This window comes from Juglans regia, chromosome 10, assembly GCF_001411555.2.
Source record: "Juglans regia cultivar Chandler chromosome 10, Walnut 2.0, whole genome shotgun sequence".
NCBI lineage: Eukaryota > Viridiplantae > Streptophyta > Magnoliopsida > Fagales > Juglandaceae > Juglans > Juglans regia.
The window spans coordinates 6009829-6027647 of NC_049910.1; the positions used below are offsets into that span (position 1 = coordinate 6009829).

At 35.2% G+C, this 17819-nt stretch overlaps 3 protein-coding genes across 11 annotated transcripts; all 3 read right to left on the minus strand.

The window, feature by feature from the left end:
- Positions 1 to 918: 918 nt before the first annotated feature.
- On the minus strand, positions 919 to 2968 carry LOC108981335 (protein DETOXIFICATION 49-like). The gene has a single exon (XM_018952449.2). It carries the CDS (start codon positions 2878 to 2880, stop codon positions 1234 to 1236), a length of 1647 nt encoding a protein of 548 aa, XP_018807994.1. The 5' UTR covers positions 2881 to 2968; the 3' UTR covers positions 919 to 1233.
- An 8000-nt stretch (positions 2969 to 10968) lies between these two features.
- Positions 10969 to 15840, minus strand: LOC108991058 (serine/arginine-rich splicing factor RS40-like). 9 transcript variants are annotated; one of them, XM_035694672.1, is made up of 8 exons: positions 15745 to 15840; positions 15492 to 15552; positions 14176 to 14287; positions 12918 to 13237; positions 12596 to 12708; positions 12270 to 12502; positions 11446 to 12069; positions 10969 to 11330 (listed from the first exon to the last, which is right to left on the minus strand). In XM_035694672.1, exons 5-8 carry the CDS (start codon positions 12689 to 12691, stop codon positions 11306 to 11308), a joined length of 978 nt encoding a protein of 325 aa, XP_035550565.1. In that variant the 5' UTR covers positions 12692 to 12708; positions 12918 to 13237; positions 14176 to 14287; positions 15492 to 15552; positions 15745 to 15840; the 3' UTR covers positions 10969 to 11305. The 9 variants fall into 9 exon arrangements, with proteins under 9 accessions (XP_035550565.1, XP_018820748.1, XP_035550564.1 ...); XM_018965203.2 differs by having other exon boundaries at positions 11437 to 12069; XM_035694671.1 differs by having other exon boundaries at positions 12270 to 12505.
- Positions 15841 to 16744: 904 nt separating this feature from the next.
- LOC108991057 (LOB domain-containing protein 24-like) lies at positions 16745 to 17433 on the minus strand. The gene is made up of 2 exons (XM_018965194.2): positions 17272 to 17433; positions 16745 to 17150 (listed from the first exon to the last, which is right to left on the minus strand). The coding sequence occupies exons 1-2, from the start codon at positions 17422 to 17424 to the stop codon at positions 16812 to 16814; spliced, it is 492 nt and encodes a 163-aa protein (XP_018820739.1). The 5' UTR covers positions 17425 to 17433; the 3' UTR covers positions 16745 to 16811.
- Positions 17434 to 17819: the final 386 nt, after the last annotated feature.

The following is a 17819-nucleotide window of genomic DNA, read 5'->3' on the forward strand; positions in this document are numbered from 1 at the left end:
ACTGTACTACATACCATAACTGTAAGGAAAAATATTTGCATCAGTCTACTATTTATCACACACTCAACACACTTAGTGTATTGAGGTTTAAAAAAAAAAAAAAAATTGAATGCATGGTGTGTGAAGTGTGTAGGCTGATACATAGAATTACCAAAAAAAAAAAAGGGATAACAAGAAGTCCTCATACGAATCTTAGATAAATGTGTATATATATAAGTGTTTATTGAATAATAATAAATGCTATAGGCTTATAAATTAAATGTGTCTATCTAATTTGATCTGTTGAAATCAAATAAATTCGGACCGAACATAGAGACCATTTATTAACTACTACTTTTCACTCATTAATAAAGTTCTATACTGTTACTTGTTATACCGATGGAATATATATATGTCGCATTTTCGAGTATTCTCTCTTCCTTTCTTGGATGGTACTGTTTTCTCCACCTCTATGGTTTAGCAATTCTAACTCAGAACTTTCAATATTCAGCGTTAGGCATATATATGTATGGATAGGGCACTTTTGGTGAGAACTATTATATTATTATTTTATGTATATTTTCTTTGATTAACCCATATTTAAGATCGAGTAATGCTACATATAATCATGAAATGTGTAAATACCGTACAGTCACTTTAAAAAAGAGTGAAGTTTATTTTTAAAAAATTAATTTTCTTTTCATATAAATCTCATATTTATTTATTTTTTTTAAAATAATTATACAATACTTACTTATTTATTACGGTAACTATCATTCTTCTTTTAATGCTAGTATCCCATCTTTTTAGAATAGGCAAACAAAATTATCGAGGCCATGAAAGAGCAGAGCTTGACATCACGTCAGTAAATAGAGTATCTGTAAAAGTCTTTGTACTAGAAAACTTTGAACAGAGTACCAAATAGAATTGGTCATTACTTCTCGGATGAAGCTCATGTAGCAGTAATGACCTTTCTATGTGCTACTTCCAATGATATTCAAATGCTCCCCCCACACACACCTTTTTCTTTTTTTTTGCAGTCTGGTTAAATTCCACCAGACATCCAGGCCAATACAAAATTCCCCACCTCTTTCTTTCTCATGCACTACTACTCCCCCATGTACAGCTAGCCAAGGACATAACCCAACATAAAAAAAGCTTTAGTTACACAGATTCTTCTAAGATTTTATAAAAGTAAATTTATAAATTAGATTTGATTTAAAGTATTATGTAAAGCCATGTCTAACTACTTAGTTAAACAAGCAAGTCATGAGGTTGATCTGAGTTCCTCCCAGATGAAAGCATAAAACCTTCCTTGATTTCAGCTTTGAGTGGCTTTTGCTCCTCATGATCAACCTCCTGACTGTCATCAACAAGGACAGCTCCGGTTAGTTCCTTTGATCTCTTGGCTTCTAATTCCCAATCTGTTAGACTCAACACCACCAACATGCTCGCTGCGCACGAGCCTTGCGCTGCCAAAAGGCCCAACCACAGCCCCCGGAAGTCGAGTCCAGCATAGAAAGCCAACCCCAATGCCACTGGCATTCCCACAAGGTAAAAGCACCCCAAGTTGATATTTGCTCCCACTTTAGGCCTTGCTGTCCCTCTCAGCACTCCGCAGCCCGTTGTTTGCGGGCAGTTTCCGAGCTCACAAAACCCAATAATCGGTAAAACCAGTGCTGTCAAGTCTATAATGTCTTTATCTCGGGTGAACATAGTAGCCCATTTCTTCCTCACCATGACTGCGAAAACCAGTGCAGAAAAGCCCAGTACGAAGCTGCAAGAAAGGCCAACAATGGCTGCTAGGTTTGCTTTTCTTGGGTTGTTCGCACCAAGTTCATTGCCAACTCTTGTGGAGACGCTAAAGCTCAGTGATGAAGGGAATATGTAGATAAGCGATGTAGTTTGGATTAGAATGCCCATGGAAGCCACGGTTGCTGTGGGGTTTATCAACAATCCACATAGCAGAATCATGATCTCGTACCACCACCACTCGAGGCAGACGGAAATGCAGCTTGGAATGGCCAAATTTAACAAAGACCTCCATTCTTTAAAGCACTCCATCGAAAAACCTCCCCAGGTTTTCCTGTGGAGGCCGGAGATAAGGATGTAGATGATCAGAGAGCCTACAAGACTGAAGTTAGTCCAAACACCGCTAAGAGCGACGCCTTTGATTCCTAAATTAAGATGTGAAACAAGAAGGTAATTGATGGGTATGTGAAGGAAAATGGAAAGAGCAGCACAAAATGTTAGAGGCAGAGTTATGGATTGTGACCGAAGATAGATGCGCAATGGGTGTAGTAGTGATTGAGCTAAGAGGTCAGGGAGTGAATACAAAAGATATGATTGTGCTTCTCTGGCAATAGTTTCATTTTGGCCACAAAAGAGAAGGATTTTCTTCATATTTAACCATAGAAGAGATATAGGTAATGACGTAAAGGTGAGCAAAAGCACCGTTCTCTGCAAGGAGAGGCCGAGGAGGGTGTGTTTTTTGGCACCAAAAGCTTGGGCACAAATGGGTTCCATTCCCATGGCAAGGCCGGAGAGAATAGAGTAACCGGTGATGTTGGCGAATCCGACGGCGAGAGAACCGCCGGCCAAGGCGAGCTCACCTAGGCGGCCGAGGAAAAGCATGGAAATCAGTGAGCGAGAATAAATCAAAAGGCCTGTCAGTATCATGGGAAAAGCTATTTTGGCTATGGAAATGGCTTCACTGACGGCACGGGACAGGTGTGTTTTTTGTGGTTTCCATGTTTGTTGTTGTCCTTCTTGTGATGTTGGCCCGGCCCCGGAGATAAATGGGTTGGTAAGCATGTTGGGATGCTCTGGTTTTTTGATTGAGACAAGGTATGGAGGGTTTGAGTCGCATTTGCCGGGGAGAGGGGAAGTTAGTTGGCACATTTTAGCGTGTTTACAAATAAATCAAAGTGTTAAGAGCAGAGAGAGAGAGAGAGAGTTGGAGGGTAGATGGGGGGTCTGGGAATGCCCAAGGGGGGTTTTTATAATTTATATGGGTTTGGCTTCGTCAAAGACATACCTGCCATGTCAGCTGAATTAATTTTTTAATCCACGCAGTCAGTCCCACAGTGAACAGTTATTTATACATGGATTCGTAAATTATCATATGATTACATGTATGTAGAACGACATTATCTACGTCTGACCGGGATCAAGTATTTAATGATAAAAAGTCAGACTGTCTTTTGGTTAACGCTTTGGGTCAGGAGTTTGTGGTGGCAATAGTGTACAGTTGTAAAATGAGAATAATGTAAGCAATGAAAAAACAAAATTAAGCCCATCATGGCCCATCCTTTTTGTCTTGATTGTACAAGGAAATTTTGTGCCACCCATGCATGGCCTAGGCTGCTCATCATCATCGATTATTAATATATAATGTTTTTGTTGTTTTTTCAAATGAAACCAAAGATGCCTCATAGGTTTGTTCAAAGAAGCGGTTTCGATTAGCCTCTTTCTTGCATTTAACCACTATAAACTATTCTTCATTCATTCATTCATTCATTCAGATCTGCTACTGCTACTGCTACTGCTTAGCAGCAGCAACAGTAGTAGTACTGTTCATCCACTTTTGTAAAACATGCACTTAATTCATGTCTTTTTGTAGAGTAATTTAGGTCATAATTCAGGTGAAGTCGATTCTGTATGTGCATTCAGTCAAGGACTTAGAGAACATACATCTAAATTGTGGTGGCTGTTTCTAGGAGCTGGATATATACTCGATCGAGGGTCCCGAGGGGGACATAATTTGCACCAAAAACAAAAAGACAAATACATTGCATTTGATGTTTTTGTAGTTATTATACATCCCTAGCTTCTGTCTCCATAGGGCAAACTAAAGACAATTCTAATTAGGGTCGCTCTTCGATCGGGTTGGGTTCCCTTTGTTCAAGCCCCACGATCTCCATAATTCAGAATACACGTACTGTTCTTTATACGAAAACGACAACTACTTAATTAGTGCTCGGCTTTTATTGGTGAGCCTGCCTTTCGTGCCCAAAGACCTACTTTTAGATAACATTAAATTGGCCACTCAACTCAAGCATGTGTTGCATGCTAAAAATGAAGACGATTTATTTGTATGGTACTTTTATGTGTTTTCACGTGACAAAATTTATTTTTTAAAATGATTATGCGAGATTTATTCATCTAAGACCATATCTAACATTAAATTATAAAAAATAATAATGCAGAGAGATTTTTTTATTTATTTATAAATAAACGATTGTATTAATAGAATAGGCATAGCCTAAACTACACAAAATAGTTTATAAAAGGAAACACCCATCTAGGATGAAGAAAAAGAAACAAGAAAATAATTTAGGTCTAAACCATTAAAATCTACAGCTATGACCCATATGAATAACATTCTAACAAGCCAAGAGCATCTCGACTGTGGCGGGCATAATCCATGCTAACTCTACTACTGAACACCTCAACCCATAGCGCTCTAGCAACATCACAATGCAGTAGAAGATGATCCACAGTTTCACCACTCTTCTTGCACATGCAATATCAATCTATTATGATCACCCCAGGTCTTCTCAAATTATCCGTCGTCAAAATTTTTTTCAATAAAGTTGTACATGCAAAAAAAAATTGCTTTGGGAGGTGCCTTATTCTGCCAGATCCTCTTCTATGGAAACTTGAGTGTTCTGCACTTGCGTGAGAGACCTATAGAACGATTGAACTGACAATATGTCTTTACCAGCCGGTACCCAACACATCTTGGCACACATTTCATTGGATGCTCGGTCTCATAGAATACAAAAGTCAGAAGAATTCTTCAAAACTACCAACTTCCCAGTCTTGAGCTGCCCTGCTAAAGACGATGTTCCACTGATCCATGAATTAGTGGGATGGCAGACATGGTTCCTCACATGATCCATGAATTAAAGGGGGTACATGATTTTGGTCTTTTTGGAGATGATGCTAGCAAAGCTTTTATGACAAGGGCATGAGCCCACAGGATCGATAAGCCGGGGGTCCTCCACTTGACACGAAGATATGCTTACCCACAGAGACACAATGCATGCCCTGGTAAAAAAAAAAAAAAAAAACGTGTAGACAATACGTTTTAATTTGCATGCACTTCAAATATTTCATATATTACCATTAATACTTTGGTCTCCAAATAACTTTTTGAGTTCCCATTAATTCTATGCTTCTGTGGAAAAAGCAATATTAATGCTTGCTAACGAAACTTAAGCAAGCAAGCAGTAGCTAGCACAAAGATCTTTACTTCTTTAATTCTTTTTGGTCTGTTAGCATAGGCTGATCATCTTTCGGTGGATCTTTGGACCGTCATCTTATCAAAATCAAACGAAATAAAAGACTGCTTTTTGGGTCGGTTTTTTTATGATAAAGTTCAAAGGATAAAAGCAAACTTTTGAAGTATTTGCGACCTTAATTATTTGCTTTCCTAGAAACAGTACTAGATCATATATAGGGCTCTCCATAGCTAGGGAACTAACACGTTGTTGTGTCTCTATGGATCTCAATCAAACATGCTCACAAAGCCAGAAAAAAACAAAAGCCACGATCATGATGATTATAACACACACACACACACATATATATATATGATTAATCACTGATGAAAGTCTAACATGAGCCGAAAATTGTGACCAAGCTTTAATTTAAGACATTATGGGTCGCATACATGACAACCGACAATCAACCCTCTAAAAAATTTCATTTCATTTTTTGGGCATGCAATATATAAGAACTTGCATGCATAGGACGATGCCAATATAACAACTAGCAAGCTCATGATCATATATCTAATATTTATGTCTTGGTCAAACTATCATATTGATCATCTTCTAGTTCACCAAAACTATCAAAACCATGCCAGTCAATTTTTACATATCAATATTACTGTTTTTTTTTTTTTTTAACAAATTACAACATGATCACGGCCTATACGTACGATATATGATCATATTGTCAAGGTAATTGTCTCATGTCGTGTGTTCTGTTTTCATCAATAATTATAATGCTATAAGTATCTAAATAAATGGTGCACGAAGGAGTACTAGCTGGTAGTTTGAACGCGCGTACATGGTAGTTGGGTTGCAAATTGAGAGAAAAAAATGATACTTTGGAGGTGCAAAAACAAAGACATGCACTTTCTTCCGTTGTGTTTTTTTTTTTCGGCCTGCGACTATATTCGTCTTTATAATAAAGAAGCCACTTAAGTTAGGATCGGATCAATCGATAATTCATGATCAGAACTCTTTTCTGAGATAATCTTGCCGCTTGTTACGGGAAATACATAACATGCAGTACATCATGCTAAGATCATCACCTATCATGAGTACAATATTCTTAAAGCTAAATCCATTAACATCATGTGTATGCAAATCTAGATATATACATGGTTACTTTTTGACAACTACATAAATAAAAATGAGTAATGCTAGTTAGCTAGATACAGTCTTAGAGTGTACAAGTCTCGTGCATTTCATATGGACAAAAAAAAAATTATTTTTTTTGTAGTTTCAAATTTTTCTTACTCTTTTCAAATTGAATGTGTGGAACTTACATACTTTATGATTGTATAAATCATTTCTCAATAAAAATTAATCAGTTGCAGAACTAGTACCGATCGACCACTGTGCATATATATAACCTCGTTTTTACCCCCCATAACCCAAAAAAACAAAAGCAAAAAAATAAAAAATAAAAGAAGAAGACTAGTTTAGCTTTACAAAAGCTTAATTAGGGCCTACAACGTCCTAAAACGTCAAGTTAATTATCTCTTGTATGCATGTTTAATCTTATCCCTAGGGTTAAACGTACTAGACTATTCGATCGGTCCCATATGTAGAGACGATAAGCTTAACGAATGAATTAAGGATCGATTGCGTTGATCTAGTCCACAAAAAAGTATCCAAATCGTTCTCTCTTTTTATAATCTGCGTCGGAAGATCCAAATTAATTAACCATGGTTGTCATCTAGTTCTAATCATCTTGTTGTCCTGATTGACTTGATTGGGATATTTTTATGTGACTCATGCGAAGATTTTGATGAAAATTAAGATGTTTTCTAGATTCTAGATTAATTATATATGTCGTAAAGTCTCAGTCTAATTTCCATCAAAAGGATCAAATGATCCATCCACACACTAAGCTATATATGTCTTTTGATCTTTATAAAGACGAACTCTGAGAGGAAACATCTAAAAATAATTGCTTTTTTTGACTTTGGTCTTCTTCATTAAAGCCATCGATCATGTATATTTTCTTCCTGACCTAAAAGCAATTCCCATTTGGTTGGTAAGATCACATAGTGTGAATAGGAGGATTCCATGGAAGTTCACACCATGATCTATCGAGTATTAAAGTTGTCACTTTGTAATTAAGTTTATCTACCCAATGATCGTCTGCATGCAACATGAAAAGTCTTCATTCCTCTCCACACACACACACACAATTATTATGATATTGTGAGTAGAAAATACATAAGCCGTTGCTAGAAGTCCAAATTATTATTATTATTATTATATATAAAGTAACCATAGCAAGATGACATAATACAACGTATGACATAAGAAAAATACTTTAGCCACAATGAGATTATATAGTAATAATTTCATAAATTAGCGTAGTTTGATGTGGTTCATCAAATTGTAAAGTTACTTTATTATAAAATAGATCTAACAGTTGAGATGAAACTATGTTAATATTAGCTCCGGGTGGGTTTGAAGGGGGTAACAATTAAGGCCATGCTTAAGGCCGCCATTGGAAAAGGTCCAAGCAGAAAACAAAATAAATATGAAATTAAAATATGGTTTTGAAATAAACTTTTTTATTTCAGTTTTTACGTATTACAAATCTCCTGTTAGAAAATTAACAGTATGCCATGTATCGTCTTTGATTGACCGATCCGTGATATTAATATGCTACGTCAATCAGTTAAAAGATAAGTGGCATAACATACTCGTTTTCAGTTATCAAACCTCATCTACCCCAATCTACACACACATATAGTTTATAGAACGAGATTTAAGTTCCGTTTAGTTAGTGAAAGTGTTTCATTTCATCTTATCTCATTATTATAATTTTTTCAAATTCTCATACAAAATATAATAAACAATTCAATTTTTTCATATTTCAAAACAATAATAATATTAAAAGATAATATTTCAATAATATTTTATTCAACTTTCAACTTCCATCTAAACCTATCTCATCTTATCTTATTATCCAAACCGTACCATATATAGATATTAAATGTGGCCTATAAACCATTAGTCGGTGTCTTAATTGATTGGATTAATGCTTATGAAAATTCACCGTAATCCGTCATTTAAAAAGAAGATGAGGTTAAAGCCATATGATATGATCAACATGATATATGATCTCGTGTTTCATATGTGTTAAGATATAAAATGATAAAATCTACCTCTTCCCATAAGCTTAAGCTTTTGGGACAAGTGGTGATTTCACATGGTATCAGAGCAGAGGTCCTGAGTTCGAACCCTGACTCTACACTCTACCCCATTTAATTAAATATTCCACTTATTGGACCTACTCATTGAGAAGAAGTCTGGCCCACAAGTGAGGGGGAGTGTTAAGATATAAAATGATAAAATCTACCTCTTCCCATAAGTTTAAGCTTTTGGGACAAGTGGTGATTTCACAATATGAAATCATATGAGTAGTAATTAACCAATATTTACTACCTGCAATGATCCTCACTAAAGTTGTATAAAAACGGGATGTAATGATCCTAAGCTTTGAAAATCACATGGCGATTGATGTGTCTGTGTTCATGTATATGTGAAGCAATGTAACCATACCTCTGGAAGAGGAATTGATTCTTTTTATTTTTATTTTTATTTTTGGTATGTTAAAAAAGGAAGGAGGTAAAATACAGAACGCTCAAGCCGTTGTCTTATTTCAGGAGACAGCTTTGATTGGAATATATTGGGGGGTGGAGACTGGAGATCACATTATCCATATCGTGATTTGCACTAAAAGAAAAAAGAGACTATTGATTTTATGCTTTCATTATTATATCTCTTATTATATCATCATCATCATCTGCATAGACAAATGAGCGGTATCCGTATTCTTTGGAGAGAGTAGCAATGCTAGGGATCAGAGGATAAACTAGCATTTATTTATTTTGGATAAACTTTGAGGAAAAAAAAAAAAAAAAAAGTTGTCTTAAAAAGCTGATTCAATTGAATAAGTGGGATCCACTTTTACTCCTTGTGGTTTGCTTTTCAATGGTCGGTAGATTTTAGGCAACTTTTGCCTTCCCCTTTTTGTTTTTTACAAGAAGTTCATTAGATCAAGCAACTTCCTTGATCATGATCATATTCATCAATAAGTTATGGGACATTTTTTTGGAATTAAAATGATGAGAAATAATATTTATAGTTTTAGAATATGTAAATTTTGCATATTTTAAAAAAAAATGAATAAATCTATAATTTATATAAAAAAATTATTTTTTTAATGTGAATTTTACATTTTTTAAAAAGAGTGTACACTTTAAGATTGTATCTAACATTACTCTAAAGCAGTATTGAATAATTGTACTTTGGCGATTATATATTGAATATGATTTTTGTTTTTAAAAAATCCAAAATTTTAAAATTTAAAATAGAAGAGAGATAGATGTATAAATTAGAATTTACAATATTTATTGATTATTTAAAATAGGAAGGTTAGTGAGACTAACAAACTCCATTTTAGGTTTTAATATCTCTACCATTTAAAAGATTGCGGTCTTATATATGCTAGATATATAAAAAAAAAATGAGAAAGATAAATACATAAAAATAAATCTTAATAGAATTTATATAGCTAGCTAACAGGAATTTTATCTCCCGTCTTAAAGTTTAGATAAAATCTCTAAAGAATCTTGATCCATTTTACTCCTATCTCATATTCTTTCATTGAGAATAAAAAAGAATATATTATATAAAAAAATTATATTCTCAAACTAATGTATAAATAACATATAACAAAATACTTATATGATATAATTTAATTTAAAAAATATATTTTAAAATTTAAATCTTACAAATCAGATATTACTATTTAAAGGATATTAATGGTATACTCTAAACCACTTGAGAATAGAAGAACCAATTCTATAATATTAATTTATATAAAAATAAATAAATATTTATTTATTTTAGAACTGGGGTAAGCGGATATTTGCCTATTATTATTCAAAGTAAAAGGTAAGTGGATAACTTCAGCCCTCTATGAACTTTTGTAGAAACTTATGATATCGGTGATAATTCTCACTGTAGAAGGAAACCTTCTCAACGAAAGTAAGCTTGAAAAAATGGTCTTGATGCAGCTTATGAGAGGGTCTGCTTGGGCTATCTCTCCATTTTTTACCTAATTATTAACCGATAATTACAATTTTTTTAAATTTTTAAACTTTCAAATAAAACATAAAAAATATTAATTTTTTTAAATTATAAAATAAAAATTATATTATAATAACATTTAAATTTTATAATTTTTTTATTCAATTTTCTCTCTCATTTTTTAAAACTCATAAAACATTTTAACTAAAACTATTTCAATACCATTTACAAATTTCCCGTCCAGAAGTGCATATAAAATTGTAAGGGTTTGAATATATGCCATGTTTCAAAACAAAATCTGAAGATTCTGACAGGTTCGAAGGGACTCCTGACAATTAAAACGCACTCTTTGGACTCCCGACAAGATCAATCCAATATTTGCATTCTACAAAGGACAGTTCTATAACACGACTATAATTTTATTGAAAAAATATTTTCACCATCTTCACTCTCATCATCTTCCTATTATTTTATAATATGACATTAAATGATAAATTTACAAGTAAAATAAAATAAATAACTTTCAATTACTTAATATCACATCATAAAATGATAAAATGATGATAAAAATTAAAATGATGAATAGAATTATTAGATATAACAGCAAAAAGCATAAATAAAAGAGAGAGAATCAATCAGGTTCTACCAGAGACAGACAACTACTAATTATTATAATTCAAAGTACAAAACAAGAACAAAAAGTAGAGACTCTCAAGTCCAACATGGATCGCATGTTTTGTATACATGTCTTGTTTACACCAACCATTAAATTTCGAGCAGAAACCTAAGCATATGAGAATTTAAAAACTAAAGACTGACAACGACTATGTCCTACATCACAAACACAGAAAGCATATTGCTCGCCAACTCTACAATTAGTTGTTACTCTGAGAGGAGGCCAAGCTGAACAAACTTTAAATGACTTGTGCCACCGCCACAAATCATAGCTTTTCTAGGAACTAAGCTCCATATCAGTCCTCTGCCGGGGGCGATTGACTGCATTATCAAATAATACATAAATAATTAAAACAATACACGAGCCACAATGCTCATATTTAAGGCAAAATGAGCAGGATAAAGACAAAATATATGTAATGCAGACCTGTGATACCTGTCACGCACAGGGGTCTCAGGACCGCCGCCAAAATTGGGGCTGTCCTCTCTAGGTTCAGGTATTGGGCTGAGTTCATGAGCATTGTCAGGGCTAGCCTTCTCTCTTCCGTAAGGACTACGGCTGGGTATACGACCATTTTCAGGACTAGCCCTTTCTCTCCCATAAGGACTCTGGTTGGGGCCACGACCATGGTCAGCACTTGTTCTCTCTCTTCCATAAGGACTGTGACTGGGGCCACGACCAAGATCTGCACTCGCCCTTTCTGTTTTGTAAGGACTATGGCTTGAACCACGGCGATGATCAGGGCCAACCCTCTCTCTTTGTTTAGGACTACGACTGCGTACACGACCATACTCGGGGCTACCCCTCTCTCTTCGATGGGGACTTGGATTGTGTCCACGGCCATAATCAGGGCTGCCTCTCTCTCTTCTATATGGACTAGAACCACGTCCATAATCAGGGCTCCCCCTCTCTCGTCGATATGGGCTTGGGGACCGCCTTCTATCACGGCTTCTCTCCAATGATCTATCACCCACTCTATCAGGGCTATATCCATTTCTTCTTTCATCATCATCATCCCTGACTGCATACTCCACTGAAATAACTCGATCCAACAACTTGCTGCATGTAAGCATTGGAACACAATCATCATCAATTTCAACCCACCATTTCACCACCCTAAATAGTGCCTAAAGGCTTTCCATTGAGTGCTATTCTGAATATTACTCCACAAAATCGGGGAGAAAGAGGAGGAAACAAAAGGATGGGGAGGTGGGTCTTTTTCTGTCAAACTAAATTAAGTTATTAAGACAAAAGTTTACCTCATGTTTGTCGCATCCAATGCTCTCGTAGCATCATCCTGTGACTCGTACTGCACAAATGCAAAGTTCCTTCTAATCCTCACACTTGATATTTTCCCATATGGCTCAAAGTGCCTCTCCAAGTCCCTAGTCCTCGTATGATGCGTATCAAAATTAATAACAAACAGAGTCTTTGAAGGCTTCACATTAGAGGAAGATCTTCTAGAACCTCCAGGCCTTCTAATGCCGCGTTCCTGCTGCAACACACATGTCAAAGAGCTTAAGTATATAATAAAACAGAGTTGGAACAATCATTATCATCATAAGCAAAGACATAGATATGTCACTTTTGTCCATTCAACACGAAGCCTGCGTCCCTTTCGACCAAATTCTGTTCGATCCAGTCTCCGAATAGCATCCTCAGCATCTCTCTCATCTTCCATGTAGATAAAAGCAAATCCTGAAACCCATGAAAAAGAAGAATCACTCTAAAAATAAAATCTAGGTGGATAATATATCTAAAGTAAGAATCCTCCCGTTAAAGGATTCTTCAACATGACGGCATTCCTCCCCTTAATATAAACTCCCTGAAAATCTAACCTAAAATAAAGATGTTGGCAACCTCCGTGAATTCTATAAACTGAGTGACCAGTAAAATTAGTAACAGACCTTGTGTGATGAACTAAGTGGTGTCAAGGAACAACATTCCAAAAGTGGATGTCTCATGGTAGGTCAATGAAAAGAGTGCCTTCTCCATCTATTCTGCTGCCTCTGCTGTGAGGTCGGCAATGTTTCTACCTTGAAACATGTCTGAAATTGAGGCTGGGCAAAATTCATGAGGGTGAAAGGCAATTGTGACTGAGGGAAACGTGGGAAGGTAGTCCATTGAGGAACTGAGTGAATCTTCTTGAATACAAGAAGAAGCTCGTCACAGAATTCTGAAGAGCCCATCCATTAGCCAGGAAGAATAGGGACATGCCAAGATAATCCTGCGCCAAAGAAAATGTTGAATATGGGGGTTGTTGTCTCAAAAAACATGTTTTTCACATATCCTGAACCCCCACTTAAACTCAACAAAGGAAGAAAGCTATCGCTGAGTCATGAACTCTGACTGATCTTGCAGCCAAACTGCCAAGGTACGAGAGCGCTAGGAACCTGCCACCTTGACGGATAGGTTTGCTTCTGCTGAGTTACTTTGCTGGTGGAGTATCTCATGCCTTATTGAGAAGAGTGTAGGCATTTCTTATATGATTGGGTACTTTATTCTTGTACATCAAATACCAATGCAGGTTACACACGTATAAAAGTTTTTTCTTTTTAATTTCCGTCTACTTTGAGTCTATATCAAACAGATAATCAGGCATTTATTTTCGAGCAAATCAAATCCTGTAAGAAAGGAGATAAAGTGGTCACCTTATTATGTGTCAACTTATGCAGTGCCCAAAGGCATTGAATTCTAGCAATTACTCGCACTATTTACTATTAACAGCAGCACTTCATTCTCCATACTTAAACCAATTTGCACCATAGTTCCTCTCTCTTACGTAGTGGAACTAAGCTGATCAAATGCCAGTTTATGTCCACAGTATTTTTAATTTGTGTGATCAATTACAATTCAAGCATGAAGCTTGCTAGCACATAAAACTTCCAATCCTTCAATCGCCTCCTGAGAGAATTCTCTTAAAGTTTGATTCCAACAAATGCTAAACATTTACTGAGAAATATTTAACGAGGGGTTATTCTCAAAGCCAAATCAACATTTCCAAACTAATATCCTGACACTTTTTAAAAGTCCAGTCTCCATGTCTCAAATACCAGTGTCTTAATGATTAGCATATAAAAAGGGCCAGAACAGAGAAACCAGGTAGTTTGAACGAATGTATTGAATTCATAAAAAAGCAAATGCACTATGAGCCATAGATCTTACCAGACTTCATATCCACTCTCTCAACCTTCCCATATCTACTGAAAAGCCGTTCCAGATCAGACGGCCGTGCATCATACTCAAAATTTCCACAGAAGATTGGCCTCATTTCTTCCTGAACATATTATGAGAGCACTTTCATATATATACAAGAATGCATCTTGGACACAGGAATAAATAAACTTGGTCAAAGCAACTGCAATTAGTGCAGCCTACTGAGTAAGTAGAGTCGCAGCCAAAAAAATCATGGAATATTGCCTGCACACGGCTTGTAAAATTCAATGCAATTTATATATGATATCTTTATAACTGGATAAAACCTATAACTAAATCAGATTGAAACTTGTGGGTAGACACTCTGGTACTCTTCAGTTCAAAAATGTTTTCCAACGAGCTAAAATCAACAATTGTATATTTTTCAGGAAACTTTTACCCAAGATTACACTTCAAGCTTTAGGTAACCCATAATTCAAAACTGAAAACCACAGAACCAACCAACCAATACACAACCACCTCAATTTTGTTTACTCATTCTCTGATGAAACTGAAATATATAACCAATATTAAATTACGAGAGTAAACAATTCAAGGAGTCATTATACACCATCAGTTGAACGAGGTCCTCACACTACTACTAGTGTGTAGCTGGGGTGTGAATATTATGGCATCTTTCTGGGGATTCTTTTCGAAGAAATTAACTTGAGGAAATGAAAACCAATTTTTGTTGACCACCACTATGTGCCTTTCCAAGGTTTCATGCTAACATAAGCAATGCTTCCATTAATAGCCCAAGAAAATGGGTAGATTACAGGTTATTTGGAAACAGATGATGAAACTGTAAACCAACACAACAATAACACCATCAATCTCTAATTATAAAATTAAATTAAAAACAACACCACCAATCTCCAACAACCACTTCCAGAATAATAATTTACACGAAATTCATAAACCATTACAACAATAGTGCCACTATACAAAAACCTCAAATAAATCAGGAAACCAAGACTCACAAAATCCGAAAAACTCAAAAGACTCACAAAACTCGAAAGACTCGCTAAATCCGAGAAACTCCCAAATAAAGAAACAGCAGAACTATTTGGCAATAACTTCACCTATATATTCCACCACACTCATGACCATAGACCATATTCAAACAAAACCCAAAAGAAAATATCAGCCAATATTTTCAGATTACAATCATTCCAAATGATAACCGGAAAATTTATAAAAACTAGATGCTTTCCGAAAAAAGAAATTAGATTTAGAGCAACCAAATTCTAAAAAAAAGAGATCGAGTAGAGAACAATCAGATCTACCATATATAACAAACCACAAGCTCAGATCAGACCGTAGAAGCTGCGTTTGCTTTCCACGAAACTGTAAGAAAAAAGAAAAGTAAGATCGTGACCAGCCTACAAATATCCACTCCACCAAGCAACCAACTACCAGATCCAAGAATTTCCCCTAGTTACTCTTACTTCTCGAGAACCAAACGTAACAAAAAGAAAGAGAAGTTGAATTTTCCAGTTTGGATAGAGCATGTAAAAGGGTTTGAGATTCGTCCTTTACCTTTCAAAGGCAGTAACTGAAAATGAGACGTCGCCTTCCGAAACCCTAAGGAAAGAGTTTCGATAATTTCTTTTGGATTGACCTAAATTGGAAGCGTGAAACTATATAGGCGAAAACAACGTTAAGGTATTGTGGAACTGACCCCATATATTCTCGTATTTGTCAGTCATGACCAATTTTAGGAAAGTTAATTCGAATATACCCCTTTTGCTCAAATTTGTTGTAAAAAAGGCGCACAAATCTCATGGCTGGCTTGTTTATAGAAAATTGTTTGCCTGTTTATAATACCATAAATAAAATATTTATGTTTATAGCAACCTTAATATATTAAATTATTAAAAAATTCTTCTCATCAATTATTATTCATCACTTTACATCCACATCTTATAAAAAAATATTCTCACACTTTATGTAAAACATCATCACACCTTATAAAAAAAATTATAAATATGAAGCGTATTAGTGAATAGTCACTGATGTATAATATTATTCATAAATTATTTGTGTTTCGACGTTAAGGAAATCAAACCCTTCTTTTATTACCTTTTAATTTTTCTTCTCTCTTTCAGCTCTTATACCGTAGCTTTGTGAAATAAATCATAATTTCTTAATTTGTAAAAGACAGTTTAGCTCGAGAGATAATCTAAACATTTGGTTAAAAATCACTCATTATTTAAGGTAACAAATGAATAGATGAAAAAAAAACTTATGGTTTTCCAAGCCTGATTTTAGTTGATTGTATATGTATTTTAGTCTAGAGTTGTATTAGAAAATGAGAAATGATAGTTATAGTCGGGAGTGTGCAAGCGTTACGCAATCATTTTGAAAAAATTAAATAAATATTGAACTAACATGAGAAAAATATTAATTTTTTAATAGTAGACTCATTCTTTTTCAAAACAATTGCATGACGCTTACGCACTCTATAACTGCATGTAGCATTACTCTTATGCAACCAATATGAAATGAATCACACATACATCAAAGAGGAAGCTTTTATTGTTAATATGCATTGAATTAATCCATTGCTTCCAACATGTTGTTTTAGTATTTGAAAACAACACTAACTAAAACCAAGAAGTTTGATCAGTACTAGTGGCCGAGGCAGGAACATAGGACCACAGGCCGCCGGCAGCATTGATTTGCTCCGGCAATATTAAAATGTTGGAGTCGGGATGTAATTTGGTTTCGATGTTCTGAACTTGGGATTCTTGTGCATGATCATTGGAATTGAGGAAGGCAATCTGAGCCTGGGTTTTGGCAAGCTCACTCTCTGCATTGTGTATTTGTTGATGTAACTGAGTGATCATACCAACACAGCCATAGACTGGGTCTTGAATTCGGTACTTCGCCTCGAAATACAAAGTATCTGCTGCTTTAGCTCGGAGATCATGGGATGGGATTTGCTGAATTTTATTCCAAGAGCAACGAAAAAATTAAAGAAATATACCACTTTGATAGTTTATATATATATATATATGAATATAGTAATAAAAAATAAATAAAAAGATTAGTTACACGTAGTACCTGAAGCATCTTTCCGACATTGCTGGCACCGTAGATTCTGTGAACACAAGCAAATCTTTGATGATCGTTGGGAGGAAAATAGGGAGAGAAAATGCAATCTGAAGGGCATCTTCTTCTCAAATACTTGCAAGCTGCACAGCGACCAGAGATCATGGTTCAGAATCCTGGAAAATTTTATAAAATCTAAAGGAAAGATCACCCACAAAGATTCTTTCAATGTTTTGCTAGTACTGTAGAATTAGAAAATCTACAGAGATTTTGGACATGGATTTGTCAAGATCAAAGAATAAAAGAGAGTATTTGTATTGTAAGCCATGTAATGGCGACTCTGGAGAGATTTTCCAACGGCTAGTATTTTCTTTCAAATTGGAGATCAGAAATTAAGGAAATAAAGCTTCTGAGATCATGGTAAGAAATTGTCTCTTATTGGCTTACCATATATCCGTTTTTCGTCCAAATATATATTAGCATTTCTTTAGTCCAAAAAAAGAAGGAAAAACAAAATTCTTGGGTTGAATATTCCTGATTTATGTTTAACAAAAATGGTC

Excerpts from the sequence above, each read along its gene's own strand:
- LOC108991058 (XM_018965195.2), bottom strand. Across the intron at positions 12,506-12,595 it reads TTCGTGTTGAATGGACAAAA|CAGGAACGCGGCATTAGAAG; the intron begins GTGACATATCTA and ends TGTGTGTTGCAG. Across the intron at positions 12,070-12,269 it reads TTGGATGCGACAAACATGAG|CAAGTTGTTGGATCGAGTTA; the intron begins GTAAACTTTTGT and ends GCTTACATGCAG.
- LOC108991057 (XM_018965194.2), bottom strand. The coding sequence starts at position 17,424 with ATGATCTCTGGTCGCTGTGCAGCTTGCAAGTATTTGAGAAGAAGATGC. Across the intron at positions 17,151-17,271 it reads ATGTCGGAAAGATGCTTCAG|CAAATCCCATCCCATGATCT; the intron begins GTACTACGTGTA and ends AATAAAATTCAG.
- LOC108981335 (XM_018952449.2), bottom strand. The coding sequence starts at position 2,880 with ATGTGCCAACTAACTTCCCCTCTCCCCGGCAAATGCGACTCAAACCCT.